The 16,471-nt window shown below is 45.5% G+C and overlaps 1 protein-coding gene across 2 annotated transcripts in view; it reads left to right on the plus strand.

Moving 5' to 3' along the window:
• Positions 1 to 12,003, plus strand: part of zc3h18 (zinc finger CCCH-type containing 18) — a 303,202-nt gene extending 291,199 nt beyond the window's left edge. For both annotated transcript variants that reach the window (XM_072280013.1, XM_072280014.1), the window contains 2 exons: positions 6,305 to 6,410; positions 9,757 to 12,003. In XM_072280013.1, the coding sequence (XP_072136114.1) occupies positions 6,305 to 6,410; positions 9,757 to 9,979 (329 nt within the window). In that variant the 3' untranslated portion in view covers positions 9,980 to 12,003. The remainder of the gene's footprint in view (positions 1 to 6,304; positions 6,411 to 9,756) is intronic.
• Positions 12,004 to 16,471: the final 4,468 nt, after the last annotated feature.

Raw genomic sequence — 16,471 nt, forward strand, 5'->3', positions numbered from 1 at the left:
ATTTCATAATAACATCCTGTGGAGCATAATTTGAATAGTTTCCTGCAATTAAATATGTATTTTCTAGGGAGCAATTAGGTGAGTAATCCAATAACAGAAGAGATTAAAGGTAAAGATTAGCTTTATTTGTCACGTACAGTTGTTTGCATCAGTGACCAACTTGGTCCAAGGATGTGCTGAGGGCAGCCTGCTGGTGTTGCCACGCTTCCAATGCCAACATGACATACCCACAGGTTACTAACCCTGACCCATACCTCCTTAAAATATGGGAGGAAACCCATGCCGTCACAAGGAGAATGTACAAACTCCTTACAGACAGCAGCGGGAATTGAACCCTGATCACTGGCAGTGTAAAGTGTTGCTACCTTGTCGGCATAGAATCGGACAGTACAGAAACTGCATTCCCCAATATGCCCATGATGTGGTAGGGTGACTGTAGTAGCTGGTGTCTGTTCTACACCAAGTCATTACCCAAGAACCATCAGTGTATTCTGTGCTGGCCTCATCTTTAGGTTTTTGCCTGTCCTTCCCCTCGCCCTAACTCCTTTGATATTTAAACTCACTCACTTAAGCTTAGGCAAACTATTTGGAAGAAGTAGCAGTGCTGAGATTTAAAGCTTATAGCGTATGTGGTGTTTTGTCTGTTGTGATGACAGGAAATGTGCAGAAGAATTTTTAAAGTGGAAAAGCCTTTGCTTCTCAACCTCAGAAGTCCAAGTCCAGTGGTATGAATAAGCATCACAACTGGGGTCTTGGTTGCAGTGGATGACCATGACTTCTTCTATACCTCATCATGCCCTTCACTCTCCACATAGTGTTACAGAGACAACTTCCTGGCCATTGGATCTCACTGTAGATCTCATCTGTTGGTGGGAACGACCTACCAGGGACAAGTTGCAGTGGTCACATCTCTGGCACCGAGACTGGACCCTCAGCTCAGAAGGGAAGGAGGGAAAAGAGGAGAGCAGTAATGATAGGGGATTCGATAGTTAGGGGGACAGATAAGAAGTTCTCTGGAAGAGATCGAGAATCCCGGATGGTCTGTTGCCTCCCTGGTGCCAGGGTCCGTGATATTTCGGATCGAGTTCTCAGTATTCTCAAGAGGGAGGGTGAGCAGCCAGATGTCGTGGTCCATGTAGGGACCAATGACGTGGATAGGAAGAAGGAGGAGGACAGGACCTCCAGGGTTGCAATCTCAGGATTGCTACCCATGCCACGTGCTAGTGAGGCTAGAAATAGGAAGATAATGCAGCTAAGTACGTGGCTAAGGAGTTGGTGCAGGAGGGAGGGTTTCATGTTTCTGGACAATTGGGCCTTGTTCCAGGGAAGGTGGGACCTGTTCCGACGGGACGGGTTGCACCTGAACTGGAGGGGGACTAACATCCTTGCGGGAAGGTTTGCTAGTGCTGCTCCGGGAGGTTTAAACTAGATTTGCAGGGGGAGGGGAACCAGAGTGTTAGAGCAGATAGTGAGGTGGAGGAGGATAAAGGTCATGTGAGAACTGCAAGTATAGTACATGGCATAAAGCCAGATCTAACATATAAAGAAGCTTTGAGGAAAGAGAAGCAGAATAAAGGGTGTAAAGGTAGTAAGGTAGAAGGGCTAAAGGACGGATTCCTGTCACAGTATGTTGACAGGCCGACTGGGAGAATGCCATACTAGATCTAGTATTAGGTAACGAGCTGGGTCAGGTCACAGTTCTCTCAGTGGGTGAGCATCTGGGGGACAGTGACTTCCGCTCTCTGGCCTTTAACATTATCATGGAAAAGGATAGAATCAGAGAGGACAGGAAAATTTTTAATTGGGGAAGGGCAAATTATGAGGCTGGAACTTGCAGGTGTGAATTCGGATGATGTTTTTGCAGGGAAATGTACTATGGACATGTGGTCGATGTTTAGGAATCTCTTGCAGGATGTTGGGGATAAATTTGTCCTGGTGAGGAAGATAAAGAATGGTAGGGTGAAGGAACCATGGGTGACAAGTGAGGTGGAAAATCTAGTCAGGAGGAAGAAGGCAGCATACATGAGGTTTAGGAAGCAACGATCAGATGGGTCTATTGAGGAATATAGGGTAGCAAGAAAAGGGGGCATGAGAAGGCCTTGGCGAGTAGGGTAAAGGAAAACCCCAAGGCATTCTTCAATTATGTGAAGAACAAAATGATGACAGGAGTGAAGATAGGACTGATTAGAGATAAAGGTGGGAAGATGTGCCTGGAGGCTGTGGAAGTGAACGAGATCCTCAGTGAATACTTCTCTTCGGTATTCACCAATGAGAGGGAACTTGATCATGGTGAGGACAATATGAGTGAGGTTGATGTTCTGGAGCATGTTGATATTAAGGGAGAGGAGGTGTTGGAGTTGTTAAAATACATTAGGACAGATAAGTCCCCGGGGCCTGACGGAATATTCCCCAGGCTGCTCCACGAGGCATGGGAAAAGATTGCTGAGCCTCTGGCTAGGATTTTTATGTCCTCGTTATCCACGGGAATGGTACCGGAGGATTGGAGGGAGGCAAATGTTGTCCCCTTGTTCAAAAAAGGTAATAGGGATAGTCCGGGTAATTATAGACCAGTGAGCCTTACGTCTGTGGTGGGAAAGCTGTTGGAAAAGATTCTTAGAGATAGGATCTATGGGCATTTAGAGAATCACAGTCTAATCAGGGACAGTCAGCATGGCTTTGTGAAGGGCAGATCATGTCTAACAAGCCTGATAGAGTTCTTTGAGGAGGTGACCAGGCATATAGATAAGGGTAGTGCATTGGATGTGATCTACATGGATTTTGGTAAGGCATTCAGATAGATAGATAGATAGGTATACTTTATTAATCCCGAGGGAAATTTGGTTTCGTTACAGCCGCACAAACCAAGAATAGAGCATAAATATAGCAATACAAAAAACCCCAACAATCAAACACCAAAATACAAACTATGCCAGGTGGAAAATAAGTCCAGGACCAGTCTATTGTCTCAGGGTGTCTGACCCTCCACGGGAGGAGCTGCACGTTGGATGGCCACAGGCAGGAACGACCTCCTGTGCCACCAAGTGTTGTATCACGGTGGAACATGGCCGAAGTCCAACAGTAAAAAGTTCAATATCCAGTCTGCAAACATGTTCCTCGATCATAATATGCCCCGGATTGCACCATCCGCTGTTAACCAGATCAGTAAGCACCCAACTCCTCTATGCTTACCGCTCTCAGTGCACTTCCGGTCAGCCAGAATGGTATTACCCACCGAACTCCTGTTCTCCATATGTCTCTGTTGTCTCGACCCAGTCCTCTTTCCTCGACTTTGTGATCCCCCTCTGCATCTTCTGTGTGTTTTCCTCCGGATTTCAGCAGGGGTGTCCACCGCTCTGCTTGTTAAACCGACCGGCATTAGTTGGTCCGTGGAATACACAATGCAACCTTGCTTCTGTCCCACGTGTCGGGATGTAACCATTTCCAGCACTAAAAAAAACCCAAATAAAACACTCTCTACCAGCATGTTAGAGAGGGTGCAGCTTTGACGTGTTACTGTGAGAAAAAAAAAACAAAAAATAATGTAAATTAAAAAGTAAGAAGAAGAAAGTAAGAATAGATCGGAACGGCTGTACCAGGCTGCATGCACGACCGGCGCATGCGCACTAACAATTTGACAAGGTTCCACATGGTAGGCTTATTCAGAAAGTCAGAAGGCATGGGATCCAGGGAAGTTTGGCCAGGTGGATACAGAATTGGCTTGCCTGCAGAAAGCAGAGGGTCGTGGTGGAGGGAGTACATTCAGATTGGAGAATTGTGACTAGTGGCGTCCGACGAGGATCGGTTCTGGGACCTCTACTTTTCGTGATTTTTATTAACGACCTGGATGTGGGGGTAGAAGGGTGGGTTGGCAAGTTTGCAGATGACACAAAGGTTGGTGGTGGTGTGGATAATGTAGAGGATTGTTGAAGATTGCAGAGAGACATTGATAGGTTGCAGAAGTGGGCTGAGAAGTGGCAGATGGAGTTCAACCTGGAGAAGTGTGAGGTGGTACACTTTGGAAGGATAAACTCCAAGGCAGAGTACAAAGTAAATGGCAGGATACTTGGTAGTGTGGAGGAGCAGAGGGATCTCAGGGTACATGTCCACAGATCCCTGAAAGTTGCCTCACCGGTGGATAGGGTAGTTAAGAAAGCTCATGGGGTGTTAGCTTTCATAAGTGGAGGGATAGAGTTTAAGAGTCGCGAGGTAATGATGCAGCTCTGTAAAACTATGATTAGGCCACACTTGGAGTACTGTGTCCAGTTCTGGGGTTTTACTCCAGAGCTAGGGCTTTACTCTTTGGAGAGAACCAGGATGAGAGGAGACATGATAGAGGTATACTTTATACTTATTGTTACGTACCCCGTAACTGGGTTGTCAAACCAGCAGAAGTGGAACACTCGTTGGAGTCTGTGATTACTAGGAACTAATAAAGTTTTATTAAAGAAATAAGTAATACAATACACTAATCGTAAGGATATAAATGTAACGGGTTAGCAATGATAGTATACACGTATACACAGAAATAGGGTAATAGGAATCAACCTATCAGAGTCTAGGGGTAAAATGATCAGTCTTAAGGTGAAGCAGACTTCAGTTCAGTCTAGTGCAGTTCGAAGTAATCGCTGTTGTTGTACCGTTGGAGAGAGAATGAGAGATGCAGTTGGTTTCAGGCAAACCTTTCGATGCCCTCTGATCCCGCTGTGGTCACCGACTGTGATCCCTCCGTTCTGGATATGATTGTTCTTCCGTGGTGAACCCGGCACCCAGGCAAGGGTGGACACACACCAGGTTCCCACCGATTGTACCTTTTCACCCTGTGAGCCTCTGACCGATTCCCGCAAATCGGTCCTCCAAACTCCCACCAACTTGTGCGGCACAATGCTCTTTCCAGAGTCTCGTGGCGTGTGTTATGCCTTAGCAAACCCGCCACCTGTCCATCAAACTTCAAACAGTTCAGGTTCAAACTGTCTGTGGCAGACGTCAACATCTGAATTATGTGTCTCTTTCTTGTTAATCTCTGTCTTCTCTCTTAGTAGCATTTTGAATTTCCATTGTCTCTCATTATCTCTCTCATTAACATCATCCGTTCTGCAGCTCTGCTTGGCTTCACACATGACTTTATACTTTATTGTCGCCAAACAATTGATACTAGAACGTACAATCATCACAGCGATATTTGATTCTGTGCTTTCCACTCCCTGGATTACAAATATTAAAAATAGTAAATATTAAAATTTTAAATTATAAATCATAAATAGAAAATAGAAAAATGGGAAGTAAGGTAGTGCAAAAAAAACGAGAGGCAGGTCTGGATATTTGGAGGGTACGGCCCTGATCCGGGTCAGGATCCGTTCAGCAGTCTTATCACAGTTGGAAAGAAGCTGTTCCCAAATCTGGCCGTATGAGTCTTCAAGCTCCTGAGCCTTCTCCCAGAGGGAAGAGGGACGAAAACTGTGTTGGCTGGGTGGGTCGTGTCCTTGATTATCCTGGCAGCACTGCTCCAACAGCGTGCGGTGTAAAGTGAGTCCAAGGACGGAAGATTGGTTTGTGTGATGTGCTGCGTCGTGTTCACGATCTTCTGCAGCTTCTTTCGGTCTTGGATAGGACAACTTCCATACCAAGGAAGTTGGTATGGAAGTTGTATACAAGATATTAAGAAGAATAAATAGAGTGGACAGCCAGCCCCTCCTCCCCAGGGCACCACTGCTCAATACAAGAGGATGTGGCTTTAAGGTAAGGGGTGGGAAGTTCAAGGGGGATATTAGAGGAAGGTTTTTTACTCAGAGAGTGGTTGGTGCATGGAATGCACTGCCTGAGTCAGTGGTGCAGGCAGATACACTAGTGAAGTTTAAGAGACTACTAGACAGGTATATGGAGGAATTTAAGGTGGGGGGTTATATGGGAGGCAGGGTTTGAGGGTCGGCATGACATTGTGGGCTGAAGGGCCTGTACTGTGCTGTACTATTCAATATTCGATGTTCTATGCCCATTCTGTTGGAGCTGACTCACATGCTAGGGCAGGCATTTTCCTATCTCACCAGAGTATGAGGACATTAGTTTAGTCTGTGGTGTACTGGGTGTGTGGCAGCCGTTGCATGCAAACAGCTACTTGGGGCCACAGGTGAGAGCTGAGTGTCCAGTGGGGACCAATGGTGAGCGAGCTACCCCAAACTGGACATGACAACCCCCTCCTCCTGAGGTGCTGCCCCTCCTTGGTCACTCCATAGTAGTAAAGGCACTGTGAAATGCATAATTCCTGCTGCGCGTGTGGTCTCATGATCTCCATTCCTTTCTGATTCAGGGCATCGTGAGCGGAAGCCATTTGGGAGGCCACCATCACCAAAGGGGGATCGTCAGAGTACCCGAGTGCCACCGATGGTGAGATCATCTCCTGCCCAAGCAGACAGGTAGGAGCAGTACAGTGAATTGCCCTGGGAATAGATAACACTGCAGAATTTACCACTAAAAATCTTCAGAGTTCAGAGGCAAAGAGGATGAAGATGCACTGTGCAGTGTTGTAAGGATTACTGCATTATATTATACAAGGAATGCAAGAGCTTTGCAGTATGCCCAAGCCAGTAATATACCTGACTTATCACAGCCTTAAATGAAGTTTGAAAGCAAAGTATATTATGGAAAAAAGAGCTAATGGAAGATGTTAAACCCCTAAGAGCACATTATTCCTACACTGTGAAATTCAATACCTAAAACTATAAGGGATGCAGACTCGGTTGACACTTTTAAGCACCAGCTCCAAACCTATTTAACTTTTAACTAACATCTTTTTGTCTTTTATTTTCATATTTGCACTTTATCCCATTATAGGTATGCTCTATATATCAGATTACTATTTTAGAATTGCACAGTCTGTGAAGTGAATTTATAATCTGTTCTTCATTTCCCAATACTCTCGACTAGAAGTAAAAGATGGGTACACATTGAGAATATTGGAGACATTCAGCTTGTGAATGAAGCATCCATTCTGCTGGATGCTTCCTCCCCTAGTACAAACTAGCATTTCACTCAAGCTATTTTGGTTTCTCGTTTTGAGATCCTTTCTTTGGATTCCAGCCTTAACCAGTGCAGATGGAGATGGTGACCGAGCTTCTGAGCACTTCATAGCAGCTATCCAGTTTCTACCACACCACCTGCACTCCTTTGAGTGAAATAGGAGCAAGATGAGGCCATTCAGCCCTTCATGCCTGCTACACCATTCAATATCTGATCCTTTACTTCAGTGTTCCATTCCTGCACCAAGTCATATCCCTCCATAAGACATAGAAGCAGGAGTAGGCCATTCGACCCATCGGGTCTACTCCATCATTCCATCACAGCTGATTTATTATCTCTCTCAACCCTATTCTCCTGTCTTCTCCCCATAACCTTTGATGCACTGACTAATCAAAAACTATCCTAAACTATTGTGCTCTACTTTGAATATAAGACCATAAGATGTAAGGTCTAACCCATACGTCTTTGGAACACGGGAGGAAACTGGGGCACCCAGAGGAAACCGATGTGCTCACAGGGAGAATGTACAAGCTCCTTACAGGCAGTGGCAGGAATTGAACCTTGCTGTAGAGTGATGCACTAAGCGTTACATTACCATGCCACCTTATTATTTTCCTGGTGGCAAATATGCCATTCCAGAGAACAATCAGCTGAAATATCTCCACTCCTTTTGGAAGTATCTCTCCCTCCTTGGGTAGGAAGACCACATGTTCAGCACAGCATTGTGGGCTGAAGGGTCTGTATGGTGCTGTAGGTTTTCTATGTTTCTATTTGTACACAATATTCAAGATGCACGCTCACCAGAGTCCCATATCATTACAGTAAGACATCTTTACTTTTGTACTCGTGTCCTCTTACAAAAATCACCAACATACTGTGGGCCTTCCTAATCACATTCAGTACCTGCATTCAGTGATTGTTATACAACGGTTTTCTGAAAGTCACACTGGAGTTCACTGTGATCTGCATGAGTACATGTGCGCACAGCTGTCAGAGTATCACAGGCACATGGCATCAGATAAAAAATACTCTTGCTTTTTTTCCTACCAGATTAGGTAACATTACATTTGCCACATTATGTTCCACTTACATATTCTTCCTATAACAGTCCTATTGCGGAATACCTGTCCACCTAATCCAGTTTCCCTGAAGATCCTGTGTGTGTTCCTCAGAAGTCACACTACCACCCAGCTTTGATTCATCTGCTAACTTGGGTATTTTAGTCCAGATCATTTATGTACACTGTGACCTGCACCGAATCCTGTAATACCCCACTGGTTACAATGTCCTGACTGTTTACTGTGGACAGCTCCAAACCCTGTAATACCCCACTGGTCACAGTGTCCTGACTGTTTACTGTGGACAGCTCCAAACCCTGTAATACCCCACTGGTCACAGTGTCCTGACTGTTTACTGTGGACAGCTCCAAACCCTGTAATACCCCACTGGTCACAGTGTCCTGACTGTTTACTGTGGACAGCTCCAAACCCTGTAATACCCCACTGGTCACAGTGTCCTGACTGTTTACTGTGGACAGCTCCGAACCCTGTAATACCCCACTGGTCACAGTGTCCTGACTGTTTACTGTGACCTGCACCGAACCCTGTAATACCCCACTGGTCACAGTGTCCTGGCTGTTTACTGTGGACAGCTCCAAACCCTGTAATACCCCACTGGTCACAGTGTCCTGACTGTTTACTGTGACCTGCACCGAACCCTGTAATACCCCACTAGTCACAGTGTCCTGGCTGTTTACTGTGGACAGCTCCGAACCCTGTAATACCCCACTGGTCACAGTGTCCTGGCTGTTTACTGTGGACAGCTCCAAACCCTGTAATACCCCACTGGTCACAGTGTCCTGACTGTTTACTGTGGACAGCTCCGAACCCTGTAATACCCCACTGGTCACAATGTCCTGACTGTTTACTGTGGACAGCTCCGAACCCTGTAATACCCCACTGGTCACAGTGTCCTGACTGTTTACTGTGGACAGCTCCGAACCCTGTAATACCCCACTGGTCACAGTGCCCTGGCTGTTTACTGTGGACAGCTCCAAACCCTGTAATACCCCACTGGTCACAGTGTCTTGACTGTTTTCTATTTGTTAACCCACCTTCAATAATTGCCAGTATATTACTGCAATGTTCTACTGCTTCTTCTTAAGTGCATCACTCCTACTAGAGCTTAAGTCACCGCCAGCATCTCTCCAGAGTCAGACGTTTCAGCCTGAAATGTCGACTGTACGTTTTTCCATAGATGCTGCCTGGCCTGCTGAGTTCCTCCAGTGTTTTGTGTGTGTTGCTGGGATTTCCAGCATCTGCAGATTTTCTCTTGTTTGAGACACAGCTGGTCTTGGCCAGACTGTAACTCCAGTTCTACATTTTGTAGTTGATTCTTCATGCCCTTGGACAATTCAGGAAGCATTGGGCTCCAGTTGTTACCTACACCCTGAGAGCATCACAACGATGTTCCTGGATACACTGTAAGTAGCACACATAAAATGCTGAAGAAACTCAGCAGGTCAGGCAGCATCTAAGGAATGGAATAAAGAGTTGATGTTTCAGGCTGAGACCTTTCATCAGGACTGGAAAAGAAGGGTCTCAATCTGAGAGTCAACTCTTTATTCCTCTCTATAGATGCTGCCTGACCTGCTGCGTTTCTCCAGCATTTTGTGTGTGTTGCTTCTGCATCTGCAGAATCTCTTGTGTTTATACTGTAACTTTATTTTCCCTTTCTTTTTAGAAAACGGGCTCCATCGCCACAGTCGAAGGTCTCAAGCAAGGTGACAAGTGTATCCTCAAGCTCCAAGTCTCACGAGGTAGCAGGCTCTGGCAGCAGTGCAGCTTCTGCAAAGGCCAGTAAATCCAACACATTATCCCGCAGAGAGGAACTGCTGAAGCAGCTGAAAGCTGTCGAAGATGCCATCGCCCGAAAGCGAGCAAAGATCCCCGGCAAGGTCCAGTAGTTGTCACCCACCCAAAGCAGGACTGTGGGTCCTTCGGTTAGACAGCTGTCAGTATTTTCAGTGATCAAATCTGTGATTATTTCAGGAAGCAGCCACGTTTTGGGATTTCCTCGAGTACCCCTCACTGCCACCTTCCCAAACCTTCTGCTGTGCCAGTGGGAGGTGTTAGCTGCAGATGTGACATCATTCTGTTCCTCCTCAAACTGGAAGATGCTGCCGACTGTGAACCCAGTCACGAATTTAACACAAACTGATGTTGCAGTGGCACTCTGCTCGACGTGAGCACTCAGTGACTTGTGGAACCTGACCCTAGAAAAGCCACGCCTTTTACACGTTAGCAATTCTTTGTGTGTGTGTGTGTGTGTGTGTGTGTGTGTGTGGTGTCTTGAAGGACTTCCTCACAGTTACATACTGTTTCCAGAGAGCAGGTGAATGTGCTATCAAACGCTGCTTTCTCTTTCTTGAACCACAAACTCCCTCCCACATCAACACATCCACCTTTTTGGCTACACTTGTTCTTCTGGCTTCCCAAATAAATATTCATTCTTTTATTTTACACCTTTTATTTTTAATGTCATACACAGACCTTATGGTTATGTTGAATGTGCAGATTGAAATCTTGGACCTCTTTCAAAGGATCATCTGGCTAACACACACCGCTGATGGGTTGTGGTGAAGCAGGTTCTTATGTGCTTGAAACATCTGACGTTTTGAGGACAGATTGTTTGCATTGAATGGGCAGATAAATGTTCAGGATTGATTTTTTTTACATGACTTTAATAAAGGATTTACTAGCTGTAAAGAATCGGAACGATTGTGATGAGAAAATCAGCCTTAAAACTCCAGAGTGCAGTCCGTCAACACTTGCACTTTGAGAGATGTACCGCACAGCTGCTCAGAGATGCAGGTTTCACTTACTGCGGTGAAGCACAAGGAGACATGACACATTGCATCAGTCCCAGGGACAGCAGATATACTTCCTCAGCCAATATCTCAACTTCAACCTCTTACCCTTGTTGCCAGTTGTTCTGAAATATGGGACATTCCTCAGGCTGTCTTGATCTCAGCCTCACCCCTCCCATCTTCCCCTCTCTCCCCTTCTTCTCCCTCTCCCATCCTCTCTATCCCCCATCTCTCTTCCCCCCGCCCCCCCCCCACCACGATCTCCTTCTCCTAAAGCTTCTGACTCTAGAGTCTCCTTACTGTGGGGTTCAATGCCTCAGTCAGTACTCAGTGACCATCTTTCTTCTGTCCAGCTGAAACCTTCCATATGTTGGTCTCCAGACAGACAGTTCTATTAATGTACATCATTCCATCACCTTTCTGTTGAGTCCTAATTGCAGACCTCACCTGCTATTTCTTGTGAAATGTTCACCTCATCAAGAGAAAAACTGAGTTTTATGTGTGGCTGTTTACTAATGAGAACTTTTCTCAGTCTTCAGACCACAAATCACCTCTCTGTCCTCCCATGAGAAAATATTCATTTAAAATTGTTATAATTTTTAACATTCCCCCACCACCTTTCCTCTTTTTCTATTCCCCACGCTGACCTCACCTGCCCATCACCAACCCCTAGTGCCCCTTCTTCTCCCCTTTCTCCATAGTCCACTCTCCTATAAGATTCCTTCTTCTCTAGCTGTTTACCTCTTCCACCCTCCTGACTGCACCTATCACCTTCTAGCCTGTCCTCCCCATGCCTGCACCTTCTTATTCTGGCATCTTCCCCTCCCTTTCCAGTCCTGATGAAGGGTCTTGGCCCGAAACATTGACCTGCTGAGTTCCTCCAACATTATGTGGATATATTCCGAAGCGTATTGCTGCTGGAGAAAACGACAGAACATAATCACGATTAATCAATTGTAGACTGGAATCCTGCCCCGTTACCAGAGGAACATGGAATGGACAGGCTGAAGAGAGTTTCTGGGAATTTTAAGCCAAACCACTTTGCAATGTGACAGTTCACCACTGTCTTTGTATCTTTAACAAAGGAGTGACCTCAATAAATGTTATCCCATATGCATTTCTGGGTTTTTCAGGCTTAAAACCATCTTCAGTCATAATTATACAGAACACAGTACAAGACCATCCGGCCACATGGTATAACCTACTCCAAGATCTCATGCTTCCTTCCCACATAGCTCTCCATGTGCCTGTCTTAAGAGTCTCTTAATTATATCTGTAGTACCTCTACAACCATCCCTGGCAGTGCATCTGTGTCTTTTATCATCTTATACACCTCTATTAAGTGAAATCTCATAGAGTAATAGAAAAGTACAGCTCAGAAACAGCACCTCCAGCCCATTGATCTCTATGCCAAGCCATTTGAACTGTCTGCTCCCATTAACGTGCACTGGCATCATAGCCTTCCATACCCCTACCACCCATGTACCAATGCAAACTTGTCTGAAGCGTTGAAATTGAGCTCACATACACCACTTGCTCTAGGAGCTCGTTCCACACTGTCACAACCCTCCAAAGTTTCCCTCATATTCCCCTTAAACTTTTCACCGTTCACCGTTAACCCATGACCTCTAGTAGTTTTCTCACCCAACCTCAGTTGAAAAAACCTGCTTACATTTATCCTATCTATAGCCCTTATACTTTTGTATACCCCCATCAAATCTCCTCTCAATAATTCTACATTCCAAGGAATAACGTCCAAACCTATTCAATCTTTCCAAATAACTCGTGTAGCCAGACTTGGCATCATTCTTGTAAATGTTCTCTATACTCTAAACCTTGTTAAACATCTTTCCTGCAGGTAGGTGACCAGGTCATCTTCCTTTACTCCAAAATGAAAAGCCCTAGCTCACTCAACATCCCATAAAAGATGCTCTCTGAAGCAGACAACATCCTCGTAAATCTCCAATGAGAGGTGACCTGTTAGAGGTGTATAAGAGGTGTATAAGTTGAAGCCAGTGGTGGTGGAGGCAGATACATAGAAACATAGAAAACCTACGACACAATACAGGCCCTTTGGCCCACAAAGTTGTGCCGAACATGTCCCTACCTTAGAAATTGCTTGGCTTTACACGTAGCCCTCTATTTTTCTAAGCTCCATGTACCTATGCAAAAGTCTCTTAAAAGACTCTATCGTATCCGCCTCCACCACCATTGCCGGCAGCCCATTCCACGCACTCACCACTCTCTGCGTAAAAAAACTTACCCCTGACATCTCCTCTGTACCTACTTCCCAGCACCTTAAACCTGTGTCCTCTTGTGACAACCATTTCAGCCCTGGGAAAAAGCCTCTGACTATCCACATGATTGATCAATGCCTCTCATCATCTTATACACCTCTATCAGGTCACCTCTCATCCTCCTCTGCTCCAAGGAGAAAAGGCCGAGTTCACTCAACCTATTCTCATAAGGCATGCTCCCCAATCCAGACAACATCCTTGTAAATCTCCTCTGCACCCTTTCTATGATTTCCTCATTCTTCCCATAGTGGGGCAACCAGAACTGAGCACAGTACCCATGTGGGGTCTGACCAGGGTCCTATATAGCTGCAACATTACCTCTCAGCTCTTAAACTCAATCCCACGATTGATGAAGGCCAATGCACTGTATGCCTTCTTAACCATAGAGTCAACCTGCGTAGCTGCTTTGAGTGTCCTATGGACTCGGACCCCAAGATCCCTCTGATCCTCCACACTGCCAAGAGTCTTACCATTAATGCTGTATTCTGCCATCATATTTGACCTACCAAAATGAACCACTTCACACTTACTTAGGTTGAACTCCATCTGCCATTTCTCAGCCCAGTTTTGCATCCTATCAATGTCCCACTGTAACCTCTGACAGCCCTCCACATTGTCCACACCTCCAACCTTTGTGTCATCAGCAAATTTACTAACCCATCCCTCCACTTCCTCATCCAGGTCATTTTTTTTTTAGATTATGAAGACACGCAGTCCTCTTTTATTGTCATTTAGTAATGCATGCAATAAGAAATGATACAATATTTCCTCCAGTGTGATATCACAAAACACAGGACAGACCAAGACTGAAGAAACTGACAAAACCACATAATTATAATATAGTTACAACAGTGCAACAATACCATAACTTGCTGAAGAAGTCCATGAGCACAGTAAAAGTTCAAAGTCTCTCAAATGTCTCACATCTCACGCAGACGGAGAGAAGGAAGAAAAACTCTCCCTGCCATACCCAACCACAGTCCAACTCTGAGTCATCCGAAAACTTCGAGCTCTGATCAGCTCTCCGACACCGAGTACTGAGCGCCATCTCTATCCAAACGATTCAACCTCCTTCTCGGTCGCCAAAAGCAGGCAAGGCCGGGGATTTTGAGGCCTTCCCTCCGAAAGATTCCGGACCGCGCAGTAACGACAGCAGCGAACGGGCGTTTCAGAAATTTTTCCAGATGTTCCTCTGTGCTTTCACGTCCGTCTCCATCAAATCAAAATTGTCCATGGCCCCTATTTAACAGATACAATATCATTTTTCGTCGGAGGGCTGTGCATGCGTGGTGCGCTGCTCTCTCTCCTCCCGCCTCCTTACTTCATTTATAAAAATCACAAAGAGTAAAGGTCCCAGAACAGATCCCAGAGACTGGTCACCAACCTCCATGCAGAATATGACCCATCTACAACCACTTGCCTTCTGTGGGCAAGCCAGTTCTGGATCCACAAAGCAATGTCCCCTTGGATCCCATGCCTCCTTACTTTCTCAATAAGCCTTGCATGGGGTACCTTATCAAATGCTGTGCTGAAATCCATATATACTGCATCTACTGCTCGATAGGGTCTTTTAACAGACTTTTGGATAGGTACATGGAGCTTAGAAAAATAGAGGGCTTTGGGTAAGCCTAGTAATTTCTAAGGTAGAGACATGTTCGGCACAACTTTGTGGGCCAAAGGGCCTGTATTGTGCTGTAGGTTTTCTATGTTTTTAAAACAATCAACATTTTGAGCTGAAATCCTTCATCAGGACGCGAAAGGAAGGGTCCCAGCCTGAAAAGTCGACTGTTTACTTATTAACCTTGTACTCAGCCTTCAGGTTTGACCTTCCAAAGTGAATCACTTTGCACTTTTACAGATTGAACACCATCTGGCACTCCTCTGCATCCTGTCAATGTCCCATTGTAACCTCCACCACTCCACTTATCTTCATGTCATCTGCAAACCTAATAACAGACCCTTCTACTTCCTTGTGCAAGCGACATTACCATCAACTATTGCCAGGCACAGTTGTTTATGCATCCAATGGTTTTGGGCCAGGCAATTGAGTTCCTGCACAGCCTTAGAGCATCTCACCCATGGCAGAGCAAGGTAACTGCCAGGAGATTACTTGTAAATTCACTTGGACCTACTCCAGAATTACATTAAAGGAAAAATTTTACTTGGTTACTCGTTTTTGACCAACTTGTGCAGGAGCTCTTTTCAAATCCAGAATACCAAAGGCTCGAGCTCAGAGCCACAGTCAACCTGATGGCATAAGCATCAATTTCTCCAACTTCCAGTCATTTTTCTCCTCCCCCTTGCCTCTTCAATTCGCCGATCTGGACTCTTACCTCTTCACAGCTGCCTATCACCTACTTCTGGTGCCTCTTTTCCTTCCCTTTCTCCCATGGTTCATTCTCCTATCCACTCAGATTCCCTCTTCTCCAATCCTTTGCCTTTTCCACCTATCAGCTCTCAGCTTCTTACTTCATCCCCGAAAAATCTGCAGATTTTCTCTTGTTTGTAACTGTTTTTGAGTCTGGTGGTCCTGGCATGCATGCATTGGAGCCTCCTCCATGATGGGAGTGGGACAAACAGTCCATGAGCGGGGTGGGTGGGATCCTTCATGATGTTACTGGCCCTTTTCCAACACACTTCTATGTTTTTGTCCTTGATGGTGGCCTGGCCATCAAGGACATATATACATTGTAAAGCCTTCCTGTCTGCTGCAGTGCAGTTTCTGTACATGCAACGATACAGCTTTCACGATGCTCTTTACTGCATATCTGTGGAATGACCTGAGTATAGATGTGCAACGTCCAGCTTTCCTCAGAAAGTAGAGATGTTGGTGAGTTTTCTTGATTGGGTAGGATGTGTTCTTGCGGTCTTCCTCCCCATCACCCAATGTGGTGCACCTTTCTCCAGCCACTCCTGCATGTCTGGGTAACAGCATGCCACTGTCCTGTAGTAGCTAAGAAATGATCCACCACCCTCTAGATTCCCAGCTCAAAAGCTATTTTGTATTGTTTTTACATGCGCAGAAAATGAGGGTCAAAGACCAACTCTTGACACACTGTAAGTTAAAAGCATTTCCTGAGGGAGCGGCACCTGCACCTGCATGTGTTGGAAGATTATTTGTCATATGACAGGAATGTTGCCATCTTGAGAGCTAGGTTGAAAAATGCCGCCTTCACAACTGCTGCAGGTGTTGAGTGAATTGGAACGAGATAGAAGTTACAATCCATGGTATGGTGTTGCCTGAGGATATCACAAGTCATGCCTCAGCTGTTTTCTGGAATCACGGAGTGAA

The sequence above is a fragment of the Mobula birostris genome, chromosome 15 (assembly GCF_030028105.1).
Source record: "Mobula birostris isolate sMobBir1 chromosome 15, sMobBir1.hap1, whole genome shotgun sequence".
Lineage (NCBI taxonomy): Eukaryota > Metazoa > Chordata > Chondrichthyes > Myliobatiformes > Myliobatidae > Mobula > Mobula birostris.